The sequence below is a fragment of the Vanessa tameamea genome, chromosome 14 (assembly GCF_037043105.1).
Source record: "Vanessa tameamea isolate UH-Manoa-2023 chromosome 14, ilVanTame1 primary haplotype, whole genome shotgun sequence".
NCBI classification, from domain to species: domain Eukaryota; kingdom Metazoa; phylum Arthropoda; class Insecta; order Lepidoptera; family Nymphalidae; genus Vanessa; species Vanessa tameamea.
This window is the reverse complement of record NC_087322.1, coordinates 2,179,811-2,207,125: the sequence shown is the minus strand read 5'-3', so window position 1 is coordinate 2,207,125 and position 27,315 is coordinate 2,179,811. Positions and strand designations below refer to the sequence as shown.

Genomic DNA, 27,315 nt, shown 5'->3' with positions numbered 1-27,315 from the left:
AATTGTTCAACGTTCTACAAGTATGTTCTGTGGTAATTTTCGAGTATGTTCTGAAATAATATTGAGTGTTAAGTATGAATATGTAACATATTACAGTATGCATGCGAGATTCAAAGTAAATTTAAGTAATCACTGTCTCCAATCAAACTTTACTTATTGGGTTCTCGAATAAACACAACAGAGCACACAAATTATAATTTATAAATAGACAAATATTATTTATAAATCATTAATTTATATTGTGGATTAAATTTTTACACATTTTTGTCTCTTTGATTAGTCTTTAGACTGCGCAATTCCGGGGTGTTGGAGCGTGACCAGAGTATGAGACTCACTTAATTTACTCAAGTGATGTTCTATACAACAAAGTGTTTTACGAGTTTTATCGCGAATACGAGTGATACATACTGAGGAACTGATTTCAATTATCAATAAGGCATGATATTTTATGATCATTTATTATAAAATAAATTGCTAAAATAAATTTTATTTTCAATCAAATAAAAATCAAGATTAACATTCAATGTTACATTTGATTTTTTTTATACAATACTTATTTTGATTGTTCTATTGCGATCATGTAAATATGTAAATATGTTTACCAAATCTCATATCTTCAAAAACAAACCAACAATTTCTTTCAATTATGTTAATCTTTGTTACTTCTTAGTCGTTGGAGGTTGGTGTATATATTTAATAGTTTCATCTATTGTCGTATTGATATATCACGTAACGATGGGTTGTTGGTAATATAGTAATGATTAATGAGTACTTTGTCTCACACTAAAACATCACATGAATTATAATAAATATCGCAAAAAATCAACCTGTTTATTTGGTCCGAGTATTTATTCCCAAAGCTATTAGTAGATTTTTGACAAACAATAAAGCAATCTATATTGCATAATGAACCAAGCACTGATTCTTCTAACTGTACTTACAAAATTACAGTAAAATGGTTTTAAAATGAAACTCAAATTATTTCAACCGTTTATTCGTCTCTAAGCGTTGTGATCAAGTCGAGCACGCCCTGTCCCTGTGGACAGCCGCTGTATATATATCCGCAGTTGAACATCTGCCGTCCTGCGGTCGCCGCATCCTTATACAAGGACATAGCATCCTCCCAATCCAGGTCTTTGTTCTCGAATGGTGAATGGCCGTAGTCTGGTCTGATGGGAAATTATTTTATGGTGAATTAAGGAAATTAAATGATTAAGATTTATCGTGAATCTAAATGTACATCTAGCATTCTTGTCAGATTAAACTTATTTAATTTTTATTTGTATATGTACAATGTATTATTATAATAAATAATAAATATAATATATATATTTTATTTTCAATATAGAAAGGATCATCATAAATTTACTTTTAAAAAAACTAACTAATGTCCAATATGAATGAATTAACCCAACGAAATAAATATCAACAATTATATAAACAGACAAAAAGAAAAGCTTCTCCTCTTTTGAAATGAGGTATGTTATTTTTTTATTTAATGTAAATTATTTGAAAACCTTTTTAATTTATCGACATTATACCATCTATATAATAGTGTCAATTTATTACATGTGTAAGTAAGACTTTACGTTTGTGTGCGTTAATACATTTTAGATGTATATTTGTTCAGAAAACAAAATTATGTATTACATAAACAAATATGTAAAACAATGTAACAGCTAAAAGTTATAAAGTTAAAGGAAGCAAGTTAATCATACAAGGAGTTCAACCGTTGGTTTTATGTTGCGATGTTTGCATAAATCCATCTTTGAGGCTCTAAAATACGGACATTGTTGTTTCTAACGCCTGTACGTTACCGCAAAGTAGGAATTTAAAGCGATGAAATATACAAACGTTAGTTCACACGGAAAATTATTTATGGAAACAATCTTAACATGAAATTCAGAAGACTGAGTACTTCATTTTTATATTATAAAATACGCCTTCAGAGATCGTACACACATTAAATGCATTTACTTATGTGTATGTTTAATCATTATATACTTGTATACAATTTAGTCTATATTTATATATTATACATTATTTATATATTATACTGTGCTGGAACAAAATCAAATTGCGATGATTTTATTATCAGGCTAACATGAAATGTATAACTAACTCCGTCTGTTTCAAAGCACTTTGTGCCTTCGAAGGCATATACGATGTATAAAGACTATCAGGTTTACACCAACGTGCCTGCGCCGAAAACGCACTAGTAAATTATTATTTTTAATCAAGTCAAGCAGCGATGCGTTCTGGTTCCTTGCGATATTTATTATTACGATGCTTTGTAAAATAACGCAAAATATATTTACGCAACTTACGTTAAGAGAATGTGTAAGATCTCGCCAACTAGAGCCTCTTCCTGCACCGGGTATTGAGCGGCTTCGCAGATTGCTCTCAAAACGCAATCTTGACCGTTCATACCTTTCCTGTAAAGTAATAATTAATTCCATAGTGATTTATTTTTGAATTGATAATGCATATTTTTTATTAGTAATTGTGTTAAGCTTGTAAGTCGGTAAATATATACATGTATATTAGTGTATAATTATTTTTTTTTGTTTATGAACCAGTTTTAGTAATTATTTTGTATTTGGCACTGTATCCAAGGATCCCAATTCAATTTCATTGACTATTATTAATAATATGACAATCTTATTTTTACCGGAAATAAAAGACAAAACCATATACCGGACTTTAAAAAGTCATCATTTACATGATTCAATTTTAATTAACATTTCATATATTTTATTATTTTCGAATATCGAATTTCACTTGATTATTTTCTAAGTAGAATATTCCATATTCTAAATATGGGTTTCAAATGTTGACAATCTTTTCGAGATTTTTTATAACTAATTTTACGAATTAAAATTAAATCTTTAAATGGAATTATCATAACGTTTCTTTAATACACTTATGCTTTTATTATAAAGAGGGAGAGCTTATTTCAAGTACAAACGCACTAATTTCAGAAACTACCATTTATTGAGGAAGGTAGATGCTATATAACTTTACGCTTCGACTCTAAGGAGCAGAGCAATCACCATAAACGTCAACCAATTCGACAAACTGTTATTTAGTTGATTATATCACACTTAGTTACATAGAAGATCGCATGCATAATCTTAAATTTTGGTGCTGGTTAAACTGCGGTCATACTGTGCCCATATAGGAAGTATTAAAAAGCTAAACGGGTGGGCAAAAGCTTTTCCTCATGAGTAGAGCTTTTTCCACGACGCTAATAAACTTGTGTCTAATTTCAATCTATACGGTATTTGTCCGAAATTTTTTACAGGAGGCCTGGTTCGTTTTACCCTAATTAATGGCGATTTCAAAATAGTTTCAAAAATATATTAGAACTCTTAATCACCAATCCAAGTGATCATGATTTGGGTCACTATCAAAATGAATTTGGAGATTTTGTAATTTACTACAGAAAAGTGATGATTTTGGAAAATCTTCTTTGGTAGATATGAATCGGAGAATTTGTAGTTACAATAAAAATATCCAGTGGCAAAAGAGGGGAAGCCCATAGGCGGAATTTACTCGAGACGTCGAGGGAGATTGCAATTGTCTTGGTTTCTTATTTGGCTTCGTCTCATCGATTATTGGCATGGAAATATTGGCGACCAGAAAGGAGATCGTTAATTTCAAGATATGTCAAGGGCTTGTTATGTAATAAATTCTTATTATATAATTTATAAAACATTAAATTACAAACATACTTCAACATTAAATTCTTCATGACGCTGACTGTACGTAGTTTCACAGTTTAATTCTCGATTTTCAGCTGAATTCACTCTAAATTCCCAAGGCACAGATTAAAAGGAGCCACTGGTGGAACGAAAGCCTTTATACATTACCTATTGTGATTTATTAGCTCAGCGCTATATATATTATACATATTGTTCGTAACGTGGATTTTGGTCTTGATTTAAATTTCGTGTATTTAGAACACAGAGAAGCACTTTGCTTTGACCATTCCCGGAACATACCCATTTAGGAGGATAAATCACTAGGGATTTTCTTAAGTGATGATGAAATTGCAATAAGTGGCTTGCTTTCAGTTAAGCCTATTTACATCATAGGACGAACACTTAATTATGAAAGATTTTATTAAAAATTATTCAGTATTTTTCACAAAATTACTTAAATAACCATAATTTGTCTTGTTTTTGTCTTTGCCAAAAATATCGTGAGTCATTTTTTAAAGTAAATACAAACCCAACATAAATAGATAATAAACGAGCTAATTACAATTTATAGTATTAGTACTACGCTGTTACATTCGCCTCAGGATTAATAATGCCGAGTTCAAATAGTTTGATACATTGGTTGACGTTTTTGGTTGCTGTTCTGTTTCTTAGATCCTTGGATAGTTTGTTACATAGTATTAACTGCATAATCTATGAAGTTAAATAACAAAATTAAAATCCCAAAGTAGGTGACGAATTGGCGGTATTTGGAAAACAACCAAAGTTCACAGAAGTACTATAGTGCGGCCTCAAAGGACTACATAGAGACGAGAGGTGTCGTAGAACCTTGAAAGTTTGGAAGTCGTAAGGTAGGTAGTTTGAAGTATATATTATGTATTAAATAACAGACACAATAAAATAAATAAACGAAGTTTGATAATATTGAATTAAATGACAAAGACAAAATTAACAATTTTGTAAAAATGCCTTGTGAATAAAAACAATAACAAAAATATAAGGATTATTATATAAAACCGTACAAAATAGAAAGAGACAGAGAAAAATAAAGGGAAAGGTCCCCTGGAGGGTTTAATGCGTTTTCCTTACGTGACGATTTCCGCCAGTGCACTCTACTGTGGGCCACGTAGAAGAACTTCGTTCCAAAAATTACACCGCGCGCAGCATGTCGCGCTAATGGGTTACGACACTAAGAAATAAAACAACTAACTTTACTCTTGTGGGCGTCGCATTGACGTGTATGGAGTTGTTTCAATTCTTCCAGTACGTATCTACGCTTGAAGGTGACCATTATTTACGGTAACAAATAATAACTTACATTTGCAACAAATTGCTCACTGATTTGTAGAAGATAAGTCGTTCATCACGCCTCGCTACCAAGTCTGCGTCCCTCTCTTCTCTTGACACTTCCTTGATGAAGTAGTATCTTGACAATTCAGTTATATTCGTGAACTGGACGTATTGGTATTGAAAATTGATCGCGAAGATCAAACTAATGTGATCATCATTTGGCACTGGAGCTGCGAAACCGATCAACAGCTGCAAATTAATTCATATGACATCTTACTATATTTTAAATACAACACTATGCTTACTTATAATAAAATAACTTGTACATTTTCTTTTTCTTATCATTATTATATGTTTCCTTGTGGACGGGACATTAAATTTATAAGTGTGTGTAACGCTCATGTATCAGATTTTTGAATTTTAATTTTTGTCACTTCGCAGGTGATATTGTAATTCAGAAAATATATTTGCACAAAATTATACGTATTCTCGGTTCTCTTATTCTATCGGATGAAATGACAATCTAACTCGAAATAGCATAATTTTTCAAGACTCCGGAGTTTAAGGACTGCCAAATTTCAAACTCCTTCTGTTATATGTTGATTGAACAACCCTTTACAGGCCATAACCAGATTAGAACCAAGAATCGCGCGTTTTGCGCCCATATCATCCAGTTACCTAACCAATGAAGCAGATACATGTATTATTAAAACGGTTGTAAATTTAGTGCACCGAATTTGATTAAAAAAAAAGTTTTATAGCACATCTGATTAAATTAGATCACCATGATTCGTACCATCGTTTAGATTTTATATGTTTTATTGTATTTAGTCATTCACTAATAAAATAACGGAATTAAATTATACATTCAATAATTTTCACGGCATACAGAGCGTGACATACAAACTATCACGTTAATAATTTTAACGAGACAGACTAACAAAAATTATGCGTCTATTAAGTTAAAAAATTAGCTTTAATTATCTATTGTGGATAAGAAGAGTAAAACGTGATATTGTCATCAAAAATATCGCGGGGAATTCGTAGGTGTCGGATGTATGATGATATTAATTCAGGTTATCCTAATAGCTGACTACTCAACATCAATAGATAGATAACTTATGCTCTAATATTCTGGGTGTGCCTTATATAAATCCCAATTTTGAAAACTATTATTGGGTAGTTACCGCTTACCCAATAGGAATATAGTTTTGGCTGTGTTAGCCAGTGTAGTAATGGGCACAATGTACTGAACATATTAATTCCCAAGATTGTTAGCGTATTTTTGGGGTAAGAGATGGGGATACTTTTATATATAAGGGATACATATATGTCTAAATACAACTTAAGCACATGAAAATTCAGTGGTGCTTGCCTGGGTTTGAACCTGCAATCATCGGTTAAGATGTACGCGTTCTAACCACTGGGCCATCTCAGCTCTATTCTTCTTCTAATTTGTGTTTATAATACATCACGTGCTCGGCGATGAAAAAAAACATTGTGAGGAAATCTGCACGTGTCTAATTTCTAGGAAATTCTGCCACATTTGAATCCACCAATCCACACTGGAGCAGGGTGGTGGAATATGCTCCTAAACTTCTCCTCGAAGGGAAAGGAGGCCTTAGACTAGCACTGGGGAATTTACTGTAGTACTACGGCAGTATGTTACTATACATATATAAATATAAATTAAATAAATAACCGACTTCTTGTATATTAGCTCTCTGCACTGAAACTAAAATAGCTTACCTTATAAGTTCCTCCATATGGATATACTAACGGTAAACTATTAATTTGTCTCTTCTCTCTGACATGTTTTTCGTTGATACTTTCTTCAGATTGTATAAAATTGATTGCCAGAAATAACACGAGATGAAAGAGACATCTGAAAAATAAATTTAATATTTTTTTTCGTACAATTATAATATATTTTGTTGTTAAAGTTTCATAACGTAAATAAATTCGGACAGGTGTTCCGTGATGAAGGGAAAACATAACGGGAAACCCTACATATATCATGTCCCCCATGGAGCAGCTTAGTGGTTCAAGCTTTAATCTTCCTTATGAGTAGCAGAGCAGAACTTTGCTTAGAAATAAGATATTTAAGAGTTTTCACTTCTTTTATACGAATTTGTAATAGTATTTTATAACAAGGCGAAGACAGCGTTATATTTAAATGTAAATTTAAAAGATTTATGGGCTGAATCCTCCTTGTCGTGTTCCTCTCTTGATGGAATTCCAGCTGCTGTGGCTGAAAGCGTATGACCAAAAACTGATGCACTCTTCCTCCTCTACATGACCAATCAGTCAATAATCTTACACGACTAGATAAAGATCAGACCAAGTACTGCAGAATATCTTTTTGCTCGATAGCGAACTAAAGTCCACTAACATATAATTTTCTGGTTTATAAGCTAGTAGAAAATCTTTAAAGCCTGAGTTGTTAAGTTTATTCGACATCCGTGAAAAGACTGCAGGCTCAGTATAGTCTAGTCTCTAGTCCGATTACAAAGATAAAAGAGCTCACAGGAACTCACATGATTCAAGTATGAAATTACATAAAATGAAAATACGTCAAGTAAAATAAATAAAAAACAATACCCTACCTTTGTTTAAACATGTTAATGTTGATGAATAAAAACAAACAGAAACACTGCACGTCACATGTTTCCTCGTGAGCCCTTCACGCGTGTAATAGTCGACCTTAGTGACGAAATTTCGATTCTACAGTAAACGCCACTTAAGATTATAAGGCAATGCTCACACGCAATTTGTTTTTTTTTATTTATTTACATAGGAAGTGGTCACATCAGATATTCTACCGGCAAATAGTTTATTGTGTTACTGTTTGAGGAGCACGAGATCCAGTGTAACATTTATAAGATTGATATGATATGATGATGATGATAAAATGCAATACAAAATTATTCATTGGATTTCCTTTGTTATAAATTCTTTCAATAACTATCTTGTCTTGTCTATGTCTACTTCCAACATAAGAAGAACATGAAGCAAAGGTTCATAGCCGTCTTTTTTCTATATTATATTGAAATTAAAAAAGAATAATATTAAATACAACTAAATATTCAAACACAATTCTACGACCACAAATCGATAAATTCCGACCGTAAAATTATAATAACAGTTTAACGTTTCATGATGCCGACTATGGTAGCGATTAATTTAAAATTCATACTCAACTAGATCTGCGGTAACTTTTTGATAAAATATAGTATGTGAACTGATGTGTGATTTCGATAGATTTCAACACGAATTGTTATCACATTAAAAGAATGTTGTGCTTATTTAAGTAGCATTTGTTTTACTTATTAGATATAATCTTACAAATATATAATTCGGATGTATGTGCTCGATATTTTGTATGTATGAGTACTCCCTCATCCAGGTGTATCATAAAATTAAATTCTTATTTTTTTGTTTGCACAATTTTACGTTCCTTCCAACACGTGCATCGATCCAGCACCGAGTGCATCTTTGTAGAATATATAGAATAAGTGATGAGTGGCTAAATTATACCCAATAAATATAAATGTTAAAACCTACAAAATACTACAAAGTAACTATATATATTTTTGTAAGACATTGCTAGAACAGCATTTTTATTTTAACAGGAAAATTACAATATTAGAGCTAATATTACTGATAAATTTAATACTGAGTTTTGTTTTAGAAGATTCATCCGTTCATCCGATTGATTTAAAATTTTTAAAAGTTTTTGTTTATGCTTGCGTGGAGGTTTCGATAAGGTATTACCAACGCTTAATGGATAATTGTTTTTAAATCAATTTAAATATATTTTTCGATTATATAAAATTCAAATAGTTTTAATTAAATATCTTACGGTTTATAGTTAAAACGAAGCTCATGTAACAATTATTTCTTAAAATAATAAGTACCACGAATGTTTTGAAAATAACAGTTATATTTATTTTTAAATTATTTAGTTGCATCATGTCCGTTCTGATCTAGATTTGGTCTTTCTTACGAGTTTTGTAGACATATTTTATAAGCATTTTTCTATATAATTGTATATATATATATATATAAATATATATATATATATCTGCACTATCTACGGGCATAATTACAACTTAAACACAATTGTTAATATTCGATGCGTTATCAAAACATTTATTATGATGGAATAAAATTTTCATCATTATAAACGCTGCCTTATGTCTAAATCTCAGGAGTCACATGACTCCGCACTGCACTAATTTGTTTACCTAACAGCGGGCGTCACGAAGTAGGCGGCTCTATTACGTGTTTACACACGGCTTATAGAGAACAGTTGCTTTCAAACTGTAGGTATTATTCGTCAAAATTAATTATATATTTAACGTAAATGAAATAGTATGCAATATTAAATTTTAGAATAACATTTTCGTTACTTTTTCTATAGTATTGTGTCAAAAATTAACGGTCATACTGTTGTAAAAAATAATTACCTGATAATTCAAATATTGACGGACGAGGGGATGTTTGTGATGTTTAACATATTTTTTAGCGCTATCCTGCAATCTGTGGGAGTGATGTTAAAAAGGATCGGAAATATTTAACAAGAAGCCTAGTAAACGAGCTGATTTATTTGACCAAACATTTAAATAAGAAAATAGTATAATATATTATTTCTTTCATTTAAAATTAAAATGTATTATTTATACTTTATAAATATAAAATTAATAAAAGTTAATTTATACCTTTATTATGTACAACAGACAAAAAGACAAAGAACTGAGATATAAGGTGTACAGCAAATAAATAAATCAGGATTTATGGTCTTAGTTCATAGCTTGTCAACTAAAAAAAATCTATTCGATATAATGACATTTGCTATTTATTTATTTATTTAATATGGAACTCCAACACAGGTACATATGTAATACAAAAAATACAAGTTTAGACAATAAAATATTAAATGTACCTCCAATTATAGGAGAACACAACATGCACTTATAAAGTATTGAACTCTAAAACAAAACTTAAGAAATAAAAATAAAAGAAAAAGAAAAAACTAAAACTAATAATTACTATGTCTATGTTATCACCGATACGTGATAAGTGATTCAAACGATATCCGCCTCGCTGGCATTTAACGGCTGCATGTACAAAGTACAACATGTGTTCCAAAGGAAGTATCGTTATAATAACTGTATTTATGAATATAACATTTCTTATAACAGTACATACAAGTGAACTCAGTTTAGAAGACGTAGAATTACATAGAAGTCGAAGACAATTGCTGTTTCCGAATTCAACATTGTTGCAAGTAAGTTGTTATGAGCTTCAGCTTAGACTCTTAGGTAACGGTCGTAAAATTATAACACCAAGCATCCGACTTCGCGGAACCCATACATCCTGTATTGATTTTGCGGTAGTTCGTGGACAGAGATTTCTATAAAAAAAAGCAAACAATAAAAATTTAACTTTATTTTTTAATACATTTAAAAGAATGTTAATTGATGTAATTAATAACACAATATAAGAATATATTATATACATACGTCATATTGATTTAATTTTATTTGTAAAGTAACAAGTAAGATTTTTCTTCTTCTGCTCTATAGAATCTTCAGGAATCTAAAGAAAAAGTAACCGTGTAAGAAATATTTTGACTATAGTGTAACAATATCGTGTATGTATGTATAAAACACAAACGAAAATGGACCTTACACGACATTTTTTTTTTTTTGTATCTTGGTTGAATAGTACTGTTGGCCCTACTGGCCTTTACAGCGTCACCGAACGTTGGGGCGAGTGTTAAAACTCTGCCTTAAGGTGAACCCTTTTGGGCTCGAGAGTGACGTTCGTCCTGAGGGTGTCTCCTATGAGATCGCACCTCGGCTCAGGACGTAGTCGGTGGGGTGTGAATTTAAGCACTGATAGAATTTACTGACGTTATGGCCGCCTCCGTGACGTCGCTGTGAGTTTGAGTTGTGTAGTGTGGTGGTTTTCCCTACTAATGGCGCGTTTGCGATAGTTAAGCTATCGTCTTCGTCGTTCAGGACGTGCATAGGTCGCCTGAGTCTGTTAGGTAGATTACCTCTGAGGGAGGTGTATTGACAGGCTCGTGCTATCAACGGATTACTATGTTGCTTGGCTCTCTCAAAATACGCCGTAGAAAGTATTTTGAGGTGTTTCGCGATCGAATCAATGTCGAAGTCTTTGTGTAGGTCGACATTACGGATGTACCACGGCGAGTCCGTGGCGATACGAAGAAATCGATTTTGGATGATCTGTAATTTTTTGATTTGTGACGCTTTGATATCGGCAAAGACAGGGCTCGCATAGGTCATGACAGGACGAATGCAGGCTTTGTATAATGTCGTCTTATTTCTAAGGGACATTTTACTCCGCCCGCATAGTATCATATACAGTCTTCCTAGTACGAACGCTGCTTTGTTTCGGGCTCTGGTTATGTGTGAGTTGAAGTTTAATTTCCTATCTAGGATGGCTCCTAGGTATTTGGCTTCCGATTTCCACGGTATCGGTTGGTTAAATAATTTAATATTTCCCGGTTTGCCCTGATTCCACTTGATGTAGATGGGGTTTCTGGTGAAGTGTACTGCTACGCTTTTGTCGGGGTTTACCTCGATTCTCCATTTCCTAAACCAATTGCCTAGTGATTTGGCTGCGGATTGGAGTCGTGTCGTGATGACTTTGGTTGAGGTGGAGGTAGTAAATAGTGCGGTATCGTCCACGAAGAGAGCTAGGTTAACCTTTTTAGTGACGTTCGGTATGTCGTTGGTGAAAAGACAGTACAGAATCGGGGATAGCGCGGAGCCCTGAGGGACTCCAGCCCTGATGGGGCGAGATGAGGACAGGGTACCTTCGACTCGGTAGCGGAAGGTGCAATTCGTCGAGTAGTCTCGTATGATGAGCACGAGTCTGTCTGGCAACCCTAGTAAATACAATTTATATAATAAACCGTTGTGCCAGAGTTTGTCGAATGCTTTCGCTACGTCGAAGAATAGCGCTCCTGTGGAGGTAGCTTTGCTGAAGGCGAAACCTTTTAGTATGTCTTCCATTATGCGGTAGACCTGATTGACGCACGAGTGTCCGACTCTGAAACCGAATTACTCGTTTATCGTGATTTGTTTGGCCTGTATGATGGCCTTAAGTCTAGCTAGTATGATTCTCTCGTATATTTTACCGAGAGTGCTCAGTAAGCTGATCGGACGATAGCTCGTGGGCTGATTCCTAGGTTTCCCTGGTTTTGGGATTCCTATAACTATGGCTTCTTTTCATTGGTCGGGAAAGGAGCAACCTGCCAGGAGGGCATTGAATACTAGCACTAGCAGTGATATGAGTTGTTGCGGGAAGCGCTTGACCGCTTTGTTGGTTATCCGGTCCGCACCGGGAGATTTTTTAATCTGTAGAGCTTTGACGATCGATTCGATTTCATCGGCTGACGTCGGTTTCGGTAGTTCGTCCGTTGGTGGCATAGAGCTAATGCGATTTACGGCCCCGTCCACCGTTAGGAGGTGGTCCTGTTCTACCGGATGGTTGCTCGGAGCATTGTATTTCTAGTGCGTCGGCCAAGCACTTGGCCTTATCCAAGTCATCTATTGCGGGTGGGAGATTTGATCGTAACAATGGAGGCATGGTCGTGGGCAATGAGCCTTTCAGAGATCTCGTCATCGACCAAAACGCAGTGTGTGATGGCGTAATTTCCCCAAGGTAATCGCCGTCCCTATAGTTACGGAATTCCTCGAAACGGGCTTTGACGTCCCTCTGAAGGGCCCAGAGTTTCCTCCGGTTTTCTTTTGACGGAAAAGCGTCGTGCGCTCGCGTGACTACATTTTTTCGTGTGATAAGGTCTTTGAGGTCTTCAGGGAGTTCATAACGCTCGTTAGGGCGTATTTGAATTTCCCTGGAGCACTCACCTATCGTGTCGCGTACGTGAGTCGTGAGGTTAATCGCGGCCGCTTTCGCAACGTCGACGGAGTCAATACTATCTGGGATGTTTTTTAGAAATGGTGAGTCTAAGGACTGGATCTGCTGTTGGAATTTATTCCAGTCAACAATCGTTTATATTGGGCGGTGAAGTGGCTCGTCGGGCCCTAATTCAATAATGACTGGACGGTGTTCAGAGTCTAACTCTGGTAGTGCCTCGATTTAACGCAACTGTAAGGTCACGCCTTTCAAGATCACCACGTCGAGGACGTCTGGCCTATCTTTATGGTTTTCTGAACGTGGGAATCTAGTGGGTGTCATTGGTGCAATGACGGTAAAGTTATACGATATGGGGTGGGTTAGTTGTTCTAGTTTCCTACCCCTTTTATTGGCACGTCTTGAGTGCCATTCGGGATTTTTACTGTTTAGGTCGCCGGCCAGAATGACCGCGCTACCTGTTGCAAGGAATAACCTAATGTCACTTTCTAATAGGTCTTTGGTTGGACTCAGATAGACTGATGCTATGACTGGCTGATGGCCTGTCATACTTATTTGACATATTGACGCTTCGATGTTGGTGAGCGGCGGGCTGTCGAGCGGCACGCAGTGCCGTGACTTTTTGTAATAGATGATCGTGCCTCCACCTTGGGCGGAGGTGCGATCGTTCTGAATCATGCGGTAGTTGGCCACGTTTGGGCTGCGCGAATTTGACTTAAGGAATGTTTCCTGCACTAGCATGACGTCGACAGGGTGCTTCCGTAGGAATTCTCGAACTAAATCTATCTGTTGGATAAGCCCGTTTGCGTTAAACGTGACTAGACTGAGCGAGCGCGGTTTTAGTCTAGCGACTGCCATTGGGATACCGCAGGGCGTTTACCTGTGAAAACAGGTGTGAGTACCTAATGAATAGGACCGCGATGTTCCTTGGATCGGCTGCGTATTCGTCCAAGAAACTTTGGATGCCGTCTAGGTCTAGGCTGTCGCACAGTGCAAAGAAATCGCGGATGTTTTCCGCGTCTTTGGACAGCGTAAGGCGTGGCCTTGTTGGCTGTACGCGGCACGGAGTGTGGTGGTGGTGCCGTTGCGGTCTTACGGACCATGGGCAATGGTTTTTCTCAAGCGCCTTTGTTGGTGGCCTGAGGGGCTCGCGTCGGTGCCTGAGGGGCTGTCGTCGGTGCCTGAGGGGCTCGCTTAGACGACATACTAAACTATTTTTACATTTAGGAACCCTTAATGGTTATAAAATTGGTAATATAATTTAATATAACTTTCTGTTTCAAAGTAATGAGAAACTATTAAAAACATTATGACGTTATAATGTAAGCTACGGCGTTAGGTGATTGAACTCAACTAAGCGACCGAGTGACGCTGAATCATCTATGAAATGGCCACGTCTGTGATACGGAGCGGGGTGAAAATAACAACGACGCGAAATCATCTGTAAAGCTACGGACACATGTGCGACGAAGCGAGATAACTACAACAAAGATACTCACACAATCGCTTACGCTCCCTTTCGTCGCGCGAGTGTGTTTGATCCCTGCTTGAGGTGATGAAAATCAATAACCCTTTCGTTTTTAGATTAACTCGGAAGAAACTATTAATAAGATTTATTATTATTATTAGTAATACTGTTTGAGAATCCATCGATCTAGTAAGACTTAGACTGAGTCTTAGACTTAGAAAGAATAATAATTTGTATTGATATATGCGGTTTTTAAAAGCGACTATTGTGTAAGGATTTCTTGCAATACCGTTTGAGTAGGTTTCATTATTAAGATATTCAATCCGTAATATTATTTTGTTAAGATTTTGAAGGGTGTATTAGCCAATGTACAGGAACGAAATACTTAATATAACATAATTTCCTAAAATTTGAAGCACATTGTTGCCGATTTTGAATTTAAAAAAGCAGGCACTAGGGACACATTTCTTTTACCCATGGTTGGCGCACATTGATGGTGCTATTATTTCTTATCGTTTCAATATCTAAGAGAGGTGGGAACGAGACCACTTAGGTAAGTGGTCCCTCCGCTATATCTGTTCTCTGTGGCATATACATATATGTTTAAAAAAAATTGCAGTGTTTTTGTGTTAAAATGCAATAATAAACTTGTATATTTTACACATATCTAATTAAAAGTACGAAATCAAGTCCAGTGCGCAATTATTTCACACAATTCGTACATTCAATGTTGCACTTAAGCCATGACGTGTCTGTAACCTTAGAACAAAACCCTATGGAATTGGTTTGAGAAGGAACATTTTAAAAATACGACATTAAAATTTACCCAAAGTAAAATATTTCTATTAGGCTTGAAACTTTTTAACTATTATTAATTGGATTTTTCAAAATTCATCGATAATCCTTATAAGAACACTTTAATATTAAGTTAAGATACCCAGTCTTGCATTTATAAACTACCAAACTGTACATTCTGTATGCATTATATCGTCAAAGATTCAAGAGAGTCTGGCTGTGTCATTTACACGTAACCCACTGTTCAGTGTACTGTTACCGTATTTTCTAATTAAGCTGGAACCATTTGCAACCTTGCGCAAGTACACTTATGCGTGATGATGTTTTGTGTAGCACATAACAAAACAGGACTCAATATGTTCATGTGAAAAATAAGGTCATTTCCTATTTTAAATTTACAACCTTTTGATGCTGAATGAGGATTGCAATATTATATTTAGAGAAAGTAAACTTATGAAAAATATATTTTCTGGTCAATTTAAGAATCGATTTACACGTTTCTTGCTTCAAAAATGATGAACGTCCATGTAAACTATGTAGTTCATCATTTTGAACCGTCTCTTAGGTCTCAGAACGTCATCTGTTTAACACATCAAAGGATCTTTTAATTTTCTTCAGTGCTTATGTCCTAGTTGAGAAGTAAGCATGGGTTTTTAAAGATCAACCATTTTGTATTTATACGTTTTGCAAGAAACATAGGTAGAGATCGATTAAAAGCAATCAGACAGAAAGTTTTTAACTTAGATTTTTAATGAGTATATATAGTTACTTATATTTTTTATCATTTTTATCTAAAAACCATTTTCAGCGGCATTTCTCTAATAAAGAAAAACTAAATAAGAATATTTAAGAGTATTTGCCCAACCTTCATCCATTATTGTACACTATATTTTCTAAAATTATTGTAAGTGTGAAAAGAACACAGTCAGATATATTAATAATAATTACGATAAAACTACTGAACTGATCGTAAAGAAATTCGTTATAAATATAGCTTGGGACTCATAAGAATAAAGGAAGTATTTAATGAAGATCTGAATTTAAATATTTTTGTCTATAACAACTAAATAAAACTGGAATCTGTCGTTTTGCTAATATTATACGCGTCAATTTGTATACATTGTATGTTATTATCATTGTTACGGTAAAGGACTCATTTAAACGTGATGTCAAATCATTTTCATATTGAAGTATTAAATAATATAGGTATTTTTTATCATACTAGGATAACTTAGGAGGCCTGTCTTTAAACTATGGTAACAGATTTTGAAAGATATACTTATTATGCTTCAGTGTCACCTAACAGCGAGTAACAACAAATTGATAACAACAAAACCATTTCTATGAAAAAAAAAATATGCCAATGTTTATGGAGATTGGTCAAACAGTTATGAGGTGTACATATTATTCTCAAACAGACTATAAAACATTTTTATATGAAATCTTGTAAATAATCAGAACTCTAATATTTCAGTTGAACATCGGCTTGGGTACACCAACTCCGATCAAGACTATCAACGTGAACTGGGCAATCCAAGCTAATTTTCAGCTGCCTTGGAACAGAACTCAAATACCGACTGACATTTTTGGCGCTAACTCAGGCTACGTGAGCACAGCAAGAAAAAAACGGGAATTAGAAGCGGATTATGAAAATAATGCAAAATTATACCATTTTTACAAATATGTTGAAGGAGTCCTGAACGGGTGAGTCATTTAAAAAAATATATATTACGCTATTACTGTTTGAAATACTCGTTTGAAAAAATTCGTAATACCTTACAAAGTAATCTTTTACTATTTTAAATTATACCCTTGAAGACTTCACTATAAACACCAGGGCAAAACCAAAAATAGGGGTATAATTTGAACAATCTAATCTGCACTTAAGGAATCATTACATAATATAAAACCAAGTCGCTTACCGATGTCTGTCCTTATGTATTCTTAGTTCTTTAAAATTACACATTTTTTTAATATATTATATATAATATACAATTTTTGTTTTATTAATATATATATAAATTTTTGTTAATTATAACCCACAATAACCATTTTTTATCCTTTACTTTTTACAAGGAATAATGGCTTATTTTCGAAGCGATTTTAAGCAATACAGCATTAATCTTTACCAAATTAAGTACCTTAAATACATTGTGCATTTAATATAGATATGGCCCTTATATGGACATAGCGGTTTGTATTGTCTAACGACTAAAAAACTGTGAACGTTGTAAGACATTCTGTAGTATATTTAGTAGCAGCATTGCACCCGTGCGAAGTCGGTGCGGGTCGCTAGTATTAAATAAGTTACATTACGGGTAGCTAACGGCCTATATAACTTTTAGATTGAAGATTTCTTTTTATTTCTTGGAAAATTGAAGTTCTCGATTATAATGAATTTGAGTTTGATGCATTTATTATACATACATATAAACCATCCTCTTAAATCACTTTGTTTATTGATGAAAACCGCATTAAAATTTGTATAGTTTAATATAATTATTATAGTTAGGTTGGCAGACTTTACAATGCTCGGAACGGTTAACGCATTTGGACTTATCAATGTTGCCAACTTCCACTTTACATATCCCTTGTTATTTACCTTTCTGCTAAAGGATTCTGCTCATATGTACTGTCATATAAACCGAGATGGTGTCCACTCACGGTAAATTTTAAATTTAAATATTCATTGTAATAAACTGTTAGATGAAATGAACTCATGGTGCATCATCTTAATCTTAATAGAAGAGATTCAAGGGACAAGCACCGCTCAGTTTTTATATTATTAATACGTGTTTATAATTGATCTTATAGGGTAGAGTTTAGTGCAAGCTCATTTAGGTTAGTACAAACGTCAAACACCAATTCAGTATTGTTATGTTCTAGTTTGAAGGGTAAAGGAGCCAATGTACTTGCATCAAGTACAAGGGATGAAACATCTTAGTCGCAAGGTAGTACAACTGGCAACTCGAGAGATAGTTAATATTTTATTTCAGTGCCAAACTTACCACCAGATAGTTTACCAGTCTGGTACCATATTTTAAATAAAATAAAATGACATACATATAGAAAATGGATGAGCTATATACCTCGAGAGAAGTGAACTCTTTTGGTCAGCAATGGGACATTTACCTAATATTTAATATAAGCTTTATAAACTCAGAGTGTTTAGAGCAAAATGAGCTTTTTCAATTATTTTAAACTGACGTGCCAGTTGATTTTTTGTTGTCACCTTTTCAACACACTTGCATTGTAAAAGTATAAACTCATTACCATTAATTTGTCCATGAATTTTAGTATACTCAAAGTTAGTGTCTGTGCCATGCATAATAGATTTAAAAAAAAATACAATTTTGTATGTATTCACTGTAAGTAGGTTAAACTTACGTTATATCTGCAAGCCACTAAAGTTGAACCAGAACATTAGGAATAATGAGGTTAGGTCATTCTATACTGTAACACTTTTTCAAAATGTTAACGCCTATATACGCCAATTTTGTTTCTTTAATTGGTCTCTACACGAAGAACCTAAATATATTATTATAAACTTTAGGACGCGACTTTTAATTAAGTATATTTTTCGTTCGTCGGCCAGGAAACGGGAGAATGAGTTTCGCTGTTTGTTATTTTATAATTAAGATTATCTTAGAAATATAATATTATCGTCTTCAAAGTAGAAACATCTAGGAATACGAGCAATTATAATTTACAAACAAAGAATATTCCGAACCACAAGGGGCCAAGTGGTTGGAACACGTGAATCTCACCGATGATTGTGGATTCAAGCCCGAGTAGGAACTACTGAATATCCTTGTGCTAATTTAAAAAAAAAACGTAAGGAAACATACTTGTGTCGGATGAAAATCTTCCACATATGTGTCCAATAGCCCGCTTTGGAGCAGCGTGATGTAATAAGATTAGCTACTCAAAAAAATCACATAATTTAGACGAAATGTTGAAATTTTATAGTACATTTTGGTGAAGACCTGTACATAAAAGCGTATAATTAACCAAATTTACATTTTTTTTAAAACATCAATAATTATGATTTCTATAAAATTTATCTTAAAGAAAAACTGCGAACTATTCTGAAGATCTGTCTACGCGTAAATTATGAGATGAAAGTCGAAACGACTCGCAGCAAAAAAAAAAAACAAAACACGAGCGTAATATACCAGAATGTAATATGAAACATTCACAATAATAATTATAAAACGTATTAGATACACGTATCAGAATGGCGTGTCACCGTAAGTCGCTTGTCAACATTTCACGATCGAGACACGAAGTGAATTCTTAAAGAATCGCACTCCTGGTATAATTTTTGGCAGCGTCCGCTTGGAAAACGCCCGGACCGATAATTTGGTATTCTACAACATTGACATAATAATTTATATTTCAAATATACAAACACACAATACAAACAATAAGTTATCTATTGAATAAAAATATAAATCGTATTTTATATATTCAGAAAATAAATAATACTTAATTATATACATATTAAAATGTGATGAATTTCACAATGAATCAAGCTTCAACCCCAAGGAATGACTTAGGCTACCAAACTTTAAAACGCGAGTAAAGCCGAGGGCGACCACAAGTATGTAATATTAAATTTGATGAAATTGCTAAACGCAGCTGCTAATCTATATTAATTATGTGATATACTAAAACCTTCTCCGAAACGCGCTGCGTTTTTTGCACAAGTTTTATGTATATTGGTTTAGTGCTCTTTCGGCATTTAAATCTCCCTTTTTAATGCTTATTTTACTTACCTTTGTATCTTAGGAACTTATTGGTAGTAGGGCTTTGTTCAAGCAGTCTGGATAGGTACCACCCACTCATCAGATACTCTATCGCCAAACAGTGGTACTCCGTGTTATTCCGGTTCGAAGAATGAATGAACTAGTTTAACAGGCACCAGGGACATAACATCTTAGTTCCCAAGGTTGGTGGCACATTGGCGATGGAAAGAGTGGTTAATAGTTACAGCGCCATTGTCTGTGCTCGGTGGTGATCACTTACCATCAGGTGGTCCGCATTTCACAAACATTTAAAAGTCATGAAACAGTTACGAACTTTCAAGCACTGCAGTTCAATGCCATTAGAATTGTAAACACAATATTTTAGCTGACATTATTTTTTTTTTATAGTCGTCTAATTGACTAAGCGTGCACTACCTCGTATTAAAGAAAGATGGCAATCCGCCAGCTTAACTATTGATTGCACTGAAAAGAAACAAAAAGTAGCCACACGATGAAGTTGAAAATTTCAAATTCGTTTTATTTTTTCGTTATCTTTCTTTATTCGTATTCGTTTCTTAAACGATCGACTTAAAAACTTTTTTCACGGTATCTTAGTTTCTTTTAATGTATTAAACTGACTACTGAATCTATTTTTCATTTTAATGTCAGTTTTAATAAAGATCGTGACATTAACGCGAATAAATTATATTAGTTGAAATCTGTTTAAAATAATGGACGAAAATACTCACGAATTGTATGATGTGTTTGAGAAACCTTTAACATATCTTAAAAATTAGGTAATAGGAGAGAGGAAACACTTGTTGGTAGGTCTTTGCAAGTTCGTCTTGGTAGGTACCACCCACTCATCAGATATTCTACCACCAAACAGCAGTACTCAGTATTGTTGTGTTCCGGTTTGAAAGGTGAGTGAGCAAGTGCACGTGTATTATACAGGCACGAGGGATATAACATCTTAATTTCCAAGGTTGGTGCATTGGTGATGTAAGAAATGGTTAACAATTCTTACAGCACCATTGTCAATGGGCGGTGGTGAGCACAATGCTCGTGCTTTGGTCCACCTTAACGTAAAATTCTCGTAAACAGGTGCAGGTAAACGTTTACCATACCATCAGCTGGATTTCATTTGATGATCCGCCTACCTATATCATAAAATAGGTAAAAAAAAAAAACAATCGTCAAATTATGGACATACAGAGATATAACGTCCTATTATATGTAGATCTGCCCTATTTTTGAAAAATAAACTTAACAATTATAATGTAAATTGTATCTTTAGGCTTTCTTTACTCTTAGTCGTCGCAAATAGACACTAAGACAACTTGTAAGCTCTAGCGCGCCACTTAATCATGCTAATGTCAGCCAATAACTAATAAATGTGGAGGGGCGTGCCTTCGTAAGCAAATAAATCTATACAAGAAAAGGCTATAATGTACGTAGCTGTAAGGAGGGAGACAAAAAAAAGGAAACTTCAGTTTATCCAATTGTATTTCTGATACGATCAAAAGTATATTTAACTTCAAATCTATCTATATTTTTCAAGTAGAATTTATACATAGAAATATTATAAGATATCCTTCAATGGTTTTAATATTGTCTGCGCGAAATTTTGTAAGAGTCAAAAGAATGGTACTTAATTATTTTGAATCTGTGCAACCATACAAAACACAAACTGAAATATTTGCATAAAATTTGTATGGCTTCAGTGCGTGGAATTCGTGAACTACTTATTATTACAAAATTAGTTTTAATGAAAAGCATTTACTACATCTCTCTTTATTACAAGGAAAATAGTTTATTATGGTTTAGGTAGGCGGACGGACAAATGGGCCACCTGATGGTAAGTGGTTACCATTGCCCATAGACAAAAACGCTGTAATTTTTTTTAGCCATTCCTTACCGACCTGTTCCTTGTGTTATACTATTTGACTCACCCTTGGTGGTAGAATAAATGATAAGTGGATGGTACCTACCGAAGCAATTTGCATTGTCAAGAAAAGAAGCACTGAACGGTTTCTTTGCTTAATTATATATAAATAAATAAAAAAAAAACTATAAAAATGATAATAATTAATTACAGTCTGACATTCGAATTTACCAGGAAACAATTTTCGGATATATTGCCTTTGTCAATATCCATTTTCCGAATGTCATTTAACGTAATTTATGATTGTTTATCGAGTCTGACAAAACACTGATATATACAGAGAGCAATATACATACTACAGTGATTACTTTTTACAAGCAATACGTTTTATATTGATTTAACACACAAGAGCTATTACGAAACTGAGAAACACTTTTTTTCTTTAATAATACCAAGTATAATTAAAGAAAAATACAGCCACCCAAACAACCACGTACACACACACACGCACACACACACACTAGAAAAATAACTATAGAATATAATATTGTATAATTTTCGAAAATCTTAATAACGTGTTCTTGTTGCACACAATGATTAAGAAACACTCAAAGAAGGGAACGGGACTGTTACTCCTTATTACAGATTTTTTTATAACCTAGCGAGGAGTGCAGTATTACACCCAATTGATTGAAATAAGATTAATTTGTACAAGCCAATTATAAAACTAAACTGCTCTGTTCAATCTCTTATTTAATTAATAAAGATTTATTATTATTATTATATATATATATCATTTTTACTATTATGAAGATAAGAAATTGGACGAAATTAAAATATATTTACAATAAATGTATAAAAGTAGAGACCCTGTTCAATTCCAAAGGCAAAATTCTTATCTCCGTTTTGAGCAAAAGGTTTGGAGCTTTCCACCACGCTGCCCTAATTCCGGTTGGTGGATTCTCATTCGGCACGTGCAGGTTCCCGTTGTTTTCTTTCTTTATAAACACAAATTAAGTAAATTAATTCAAATGTGCTTACCCTGAGCTTGAACTCGGAATCGTTAGTTAAAATTCGCGTCTTGTTAACACTGGACCATCACGACTATTTGCAATACTATTAAGAAATTATTTCCGCTTTTTGAAAAACCATGGCTACTTTTTTCATTATACATACTCTTGAATAATTATAAAAGACTTTAATAAAAGTATTGAATATCAAATTATATGTTTTACCTTCATTCATACAAACATAATAATCTTTGATTATATGTTAAAATACAAGACATTTTATTTTACAAATATATAGATACTGAAAAGACGTGGAAGTTTCTAGGTAAAGTAAAATGAATCGAGATGGTTTATTGACTAGAACATGACAATCGTTATCGAACATTGCTGAATCAATATTTTTTTATAACTTATCCCGTGCTAAACGTTAAAGAAAAATATTGAAAAAAAAGGCTTTATCAGATGAAATTGTGCCACATGGTATGGTTGAACAAGCTACAAACCTTCACTCAAGAGATATTGTAAAATGGTAAATTATACATTACGTAGCATCTTCCTTATAATATAAAGAAAACGAAAATGCGCAGTTCAAAAAATGTTCATCCTTCGTTTAATCGTGTTTATTTATGTATCAATATGTATGTAGTTATGTTACGTTATGTTATGTTACCAATTACAATATTTCGTTTTGCGCGTGATGGCCAATTTATCGAAGAAACTTCTAGTGCTAGTAGTTACGATCCTTGGAAGTCAAGCAATAATCCATAATCATGTCAGCTTATCTTGCGAAGTCTTACGCACTCGGTTATATTATCTTTAGAAAGAGAAATATGCAGAAAGTAAAATGAAACTGTTTTATTGCAACACATTAAAACAATAAGGACAATTTAAATTTCAAGTATTACATTTTTTTTTCAAAATGAGAATCGCTGAGCCAAAAACATTGGTTCTGAGTTCCATTTACATCAGAAATCACTCAAAATAAGTAAATAATTGATTTACGAGCTGATAGAAATTATACATTATATGAATTCTTTAATATTCAAAATATAAAGAAATCTGCATAAGATAATATCACGCGAAATTTCCTCAGATTTCTTTTAAATTAAAATTTATGTGTAAACCATACTACATAAGAAATGATTAGTTATTCCACAGGATATCTTGCTATACAACCAAGTACATATTACATAATATTTAGGTACTCAAAGTTTAACACAGCTAGTCACAGGATATAACTAACAATTTTATACAATATTTTTCAGTTTTGGACAAAACGGTACCTCATGTGTACTACGAACGTTATGTCAGCTCGGAGCCGAACCACTTCACTCGGTAAATAACGAGGACCTTCTGCACGAAATAGCTACTTTTATCCTGAAGTGAGTATATATTTAGCCGTCTTCAAAAGTTACAAACTTGCCTTCAGACTATCGTGTATTTGGAAAAAATATGTTTTCAATTATATTATTTTTAATAAAGGAAGGCATACACAAATCCGTCGCCGAATAGAAAGTGTTTCAAGGTCAAACTTTTAATATAGATACAGAACATTTCTCATGCTATCAATGCGCTGTCAAGCACAGGTTCTAAAGTATTACGTCCCTTGTGCTGGTTATAACCAGACAAAGTACAAGGTAAAGTATCACTGGTAATAGTATTCTTGTCTCATAAAATTTACAATTGTTCGTAAGGTTTTAATCATTGTAATATTGAGTAAGTGAACACTTCTACTCATAATCGATGTCTTTACCTTGCTAACGAGAAGCGAAGTTTGCATTGTTTTTATGTCCCTTGTAAGCTGTACTCAGATTAGGTTAGGTAACCCTTAGTTAATAAAAGTAAAATATTTATGATAACATTTTGTAAGGATTTATTTAGTTTATTAATATGTACAGTAAAAAAATAAAACTATATAATTGTGATATTTTTATATAACAATAGAGACCATTCCTATGATCATGTACATACTAAATTTACGAGATATTTTACGAACTCGGCGAGAATGTTACAATGCTCACCCTGACAAAATTCGGTCAAAGACTGTTTGCTTCTTATGCCCCTAGTTCTAATCAAACGAAAACTTATCTTTCAAACAACCCGTATCAAGTAAAACTTTTGTTTCTACGACCATTTTGTAACGTTATATTTATTAATCGTTTTTTTTTTATTTCAAAAAGTTTTTTGTATGACCCCTTTATTTTATTTTATTAAATAGGTAGATGGTCATCACCGCCCAAAGAGTCGGTACTATAAAAAATGCTATCCATTCCTTACGTCCCCTTATGCCTGTTACACTGGCTCACTTGCCCTTCAAATCAAAACACAACAAAACTAATTATCTGAGGAGTGGATGGTACCTACGCAACGGGCTTGCACAAAGTCCCACCACTAAGTAAATTATCCTGCTCAATATAATTAAAAGTAGCAAGCAATGACTGCCGAAAAACTTATATAAATACCGCAATAAAGATATGTCACAACTTTAAATAAATTAAATAAATGTTATCACTGAAATATATAACAAGATTCATAATTACACGTTTATTATTGCTACATTTCTTTGAATACAAATATAATTAAATAAATTATTCCATTTTGTTATTTCAGTCCAATCAACGACGTAACGGATGGGAAAGACGAAGAGTCTACAAATTACGTCGAAGCATACGAAGCCGGTCAAAATCAACAAGATTGTCATTCATTATATAATAATTGTACTCTATCTCTAATAGATTTATTTACAGTGATTCATTAAAAATACACGTTTTAAATCTCTAAAGACAATCTTATAAAAACTTATTTCAGATAAATCCTTTCTGACTATTTATAACGTTGAAGCTAAAAACTCCCTTGGGGATGTTTTCAACAAAACAGGAATACTGTTGCGTCTCAATATGTATATAAATAATATACATATAAACCTTTATCTTTTTTGTATTAAAAAATGCAATACTATAAATATTTTAAATTATATCTTTTATTTATAGAAGATAAAAAATTTAGAGGTCTTTGAATTACAAGCAGGGCTTATATATATAATCTACGTATATAAAAGCGAAATATTACTCACTGATTAAGCACGATATCTCATAAACTATAACCCCTACCAACTTGAAATTTGGCAGGTAGGTTACTTATAGAACGTAGACATCTGCTAAGAACGGTTTTTTTTTTAAACTCTTGTATCTTAGGGGTAGAACGGGCGTTGGAACTTTTTTTTTTATGGCATTGGTTGGCGGACGAGCATATGGGCCACCTGATGGTAAGTGGTCACCACCGCCCATAGACAAAGGTGCTGTAAGAAATATTAACCATTCCTTACATCACTTATGCGCCACCAACCTTGGGAACTAAGATGTTATGTCCCTTGTGCCTGTGATTACACTGGCTCACTCACCCTTCTAACCGGAACACAACAATACAGTGTACTGTTATTTGGCGGTAGAATATCTGATGAGTGGGTGGTACCTACCTACCCAGACGGGCTTGCACAAAGCCCTAACACCAAAAAATTTTTTTTGTTTTATAAATTTCCCGTGGATAAAGCTGCTAGTTCAGCTATTATATTATATAGGTGATTATGTAATAGAATCTAAGTAAATATTAATGCGTTCTCTACCCGTTCTGTTAAAATATAAATTCGAAATGTAGATTTTGAAATGGTGGTAGCTTTATATTCAATTAAATCCAGTAAAATGACGATTCATATTTCTGCCAGCAAGAGCCTGTTTGTATTTCGAAATGTAAAAATCGAATTATTTTATATTTAACATAGTACTTGTAATAAAATTAAATAATTCTGTCTTACAATGAAGTACGTTTTAATTGACTGTAATAAACAAATACATAGGTTATATTAAATTTCACATATGAAACCCAAATATATAAATAAAAATATATAATATATATATATATATATATATATATAATTATGAATACCAAAGTGACACGAATACACGAATAAACCAAATAATCGAGCGTAATAAAATTTAACATTGATTTTAGGAACATCTTTACTAATATTATTAAATTTAAATTATGTGAAAGTAACTCTATCTGACTGTCTGTCTGCACTGAACCGAATTTGAAGAAATTTGGTCTGAAATAAGCCTAAACCTCAAACAAGAATATCTTTTGTACCTAAAACTTCCGACCCCCTTGCCCCCTAACACGCGAGCGAAAACTATTAGATATAAATGTCTCCACTCTCATCCTCATCCGAAGACTTTTAGCACTGGTACAAAGGCTTTCCTCGCTTTCCAAGGCATGGGTACACTACCAACTTCAAGCTGCTGGTCAGCTACCAAACCATAAAATCGAATATATTTTAAATGGCTGAATTCTGGGATTTCAACATGGAACTGTGAAATAGTCTTATAAACTAGCCACACGACGAAAGCATCCGTTTCATAGCTAATGAGTATGAAACCAAGTGCATCCCATTAACTAACTACCGAGATGGTTAGCTGGATTAGTTAAA

General features: G+C 33.5%; 2 protein-coding genes across 2 annotated transcripts; one reads left to right on the top strand and one right to left on the bottom strand.

The window, feature by feature from the left end:
• Positions 1-977: 977 nt before the first annotated feature.
• Positions 978-7,737, bottom strand: LOC113398683 (uncharacterized). The gene is made up of 5 exons (XM_026637546.2): positions 7,619-7,737; positions 6,762-6,897; positions 5,041-5,261; positions 2,328-2,435; positions 978-1,169 (listed from the first exon to the last, which is right to left on the bottom strand). The coding sequence occupies exons 1-5, from the start codon at positions 7,630-7,632 to the stop codon at positions 992-994; spliced, it is 657 nt and encodes a 218-aa protein (XP_026493331.2). The 5' UTR covers positions 7,633-7,737; the 3' UTR covers positions 978-991.
• Positions 7,738-10,125: 2,388 nt separating this feature from the next.
• LOC113398684 (uncharacterized) lies at positions 10,126-25,724 on the top strand. The gene is made up of 4 exons (XM_026637548.2): positions 10,126-10,302; positions 16,664-16,893; positions 24,098-24,214; positions 25,443-25,724. Exons 1-4 carry the CDS (start codon positions 10,153-10,155, stop codon positions 25,588-25,590), a joined length of 645 nt encoding a protein of 214 aa, XP_026493333.2. The 5' UTR covers positions 10,126-10,152; the 3' UTR covers positions 25,591-25,724.
• The last annotated feature ends 1,591 nt before the right edge of the window (positions 25,725-27,315 follow it).

Bases quoted from the DNA above. Each gene is read 5' to 3' on its own strand.
- LOC113398683 (XM_026637546.2), bottom strand. The intron at 5,262-6,761 runs GTAAGCTATTTT...ATTAATTTGCAG, and splicing joins CATATGGAGGAACTTATAAG to CTGTTGATCGGTTTCGCAGC. The intron at 1,170-2,327 runs GTAAGTTGCGTA...ATTTCCCATCAG, and splicing joins ATCTTACACATTCTCTTAAC to ACCAGACTACGGCCATTCAC.
- LOC113398684 (XM_026637548.2), top strand. From the start codon at position 10,153: ATGTGTTCCAAAGGAAGTATCGTTATAATAACTGTATTTATGAATATA. The intron at 10,303-16,663 runs GTAAGTTGTTAT...CTAATATTTCAG, and splicing joins CGAATTCAACATTGTTGCAA to TTGAACATCGGCTTGGGTAC. The intron at 24,215-25,442 runs GTGAGTATATAT...TTGTTATTTCAG, and splicing joins ATAGCTACTTTTATCCTGAA to TCCAATCAACGACGTAACGG.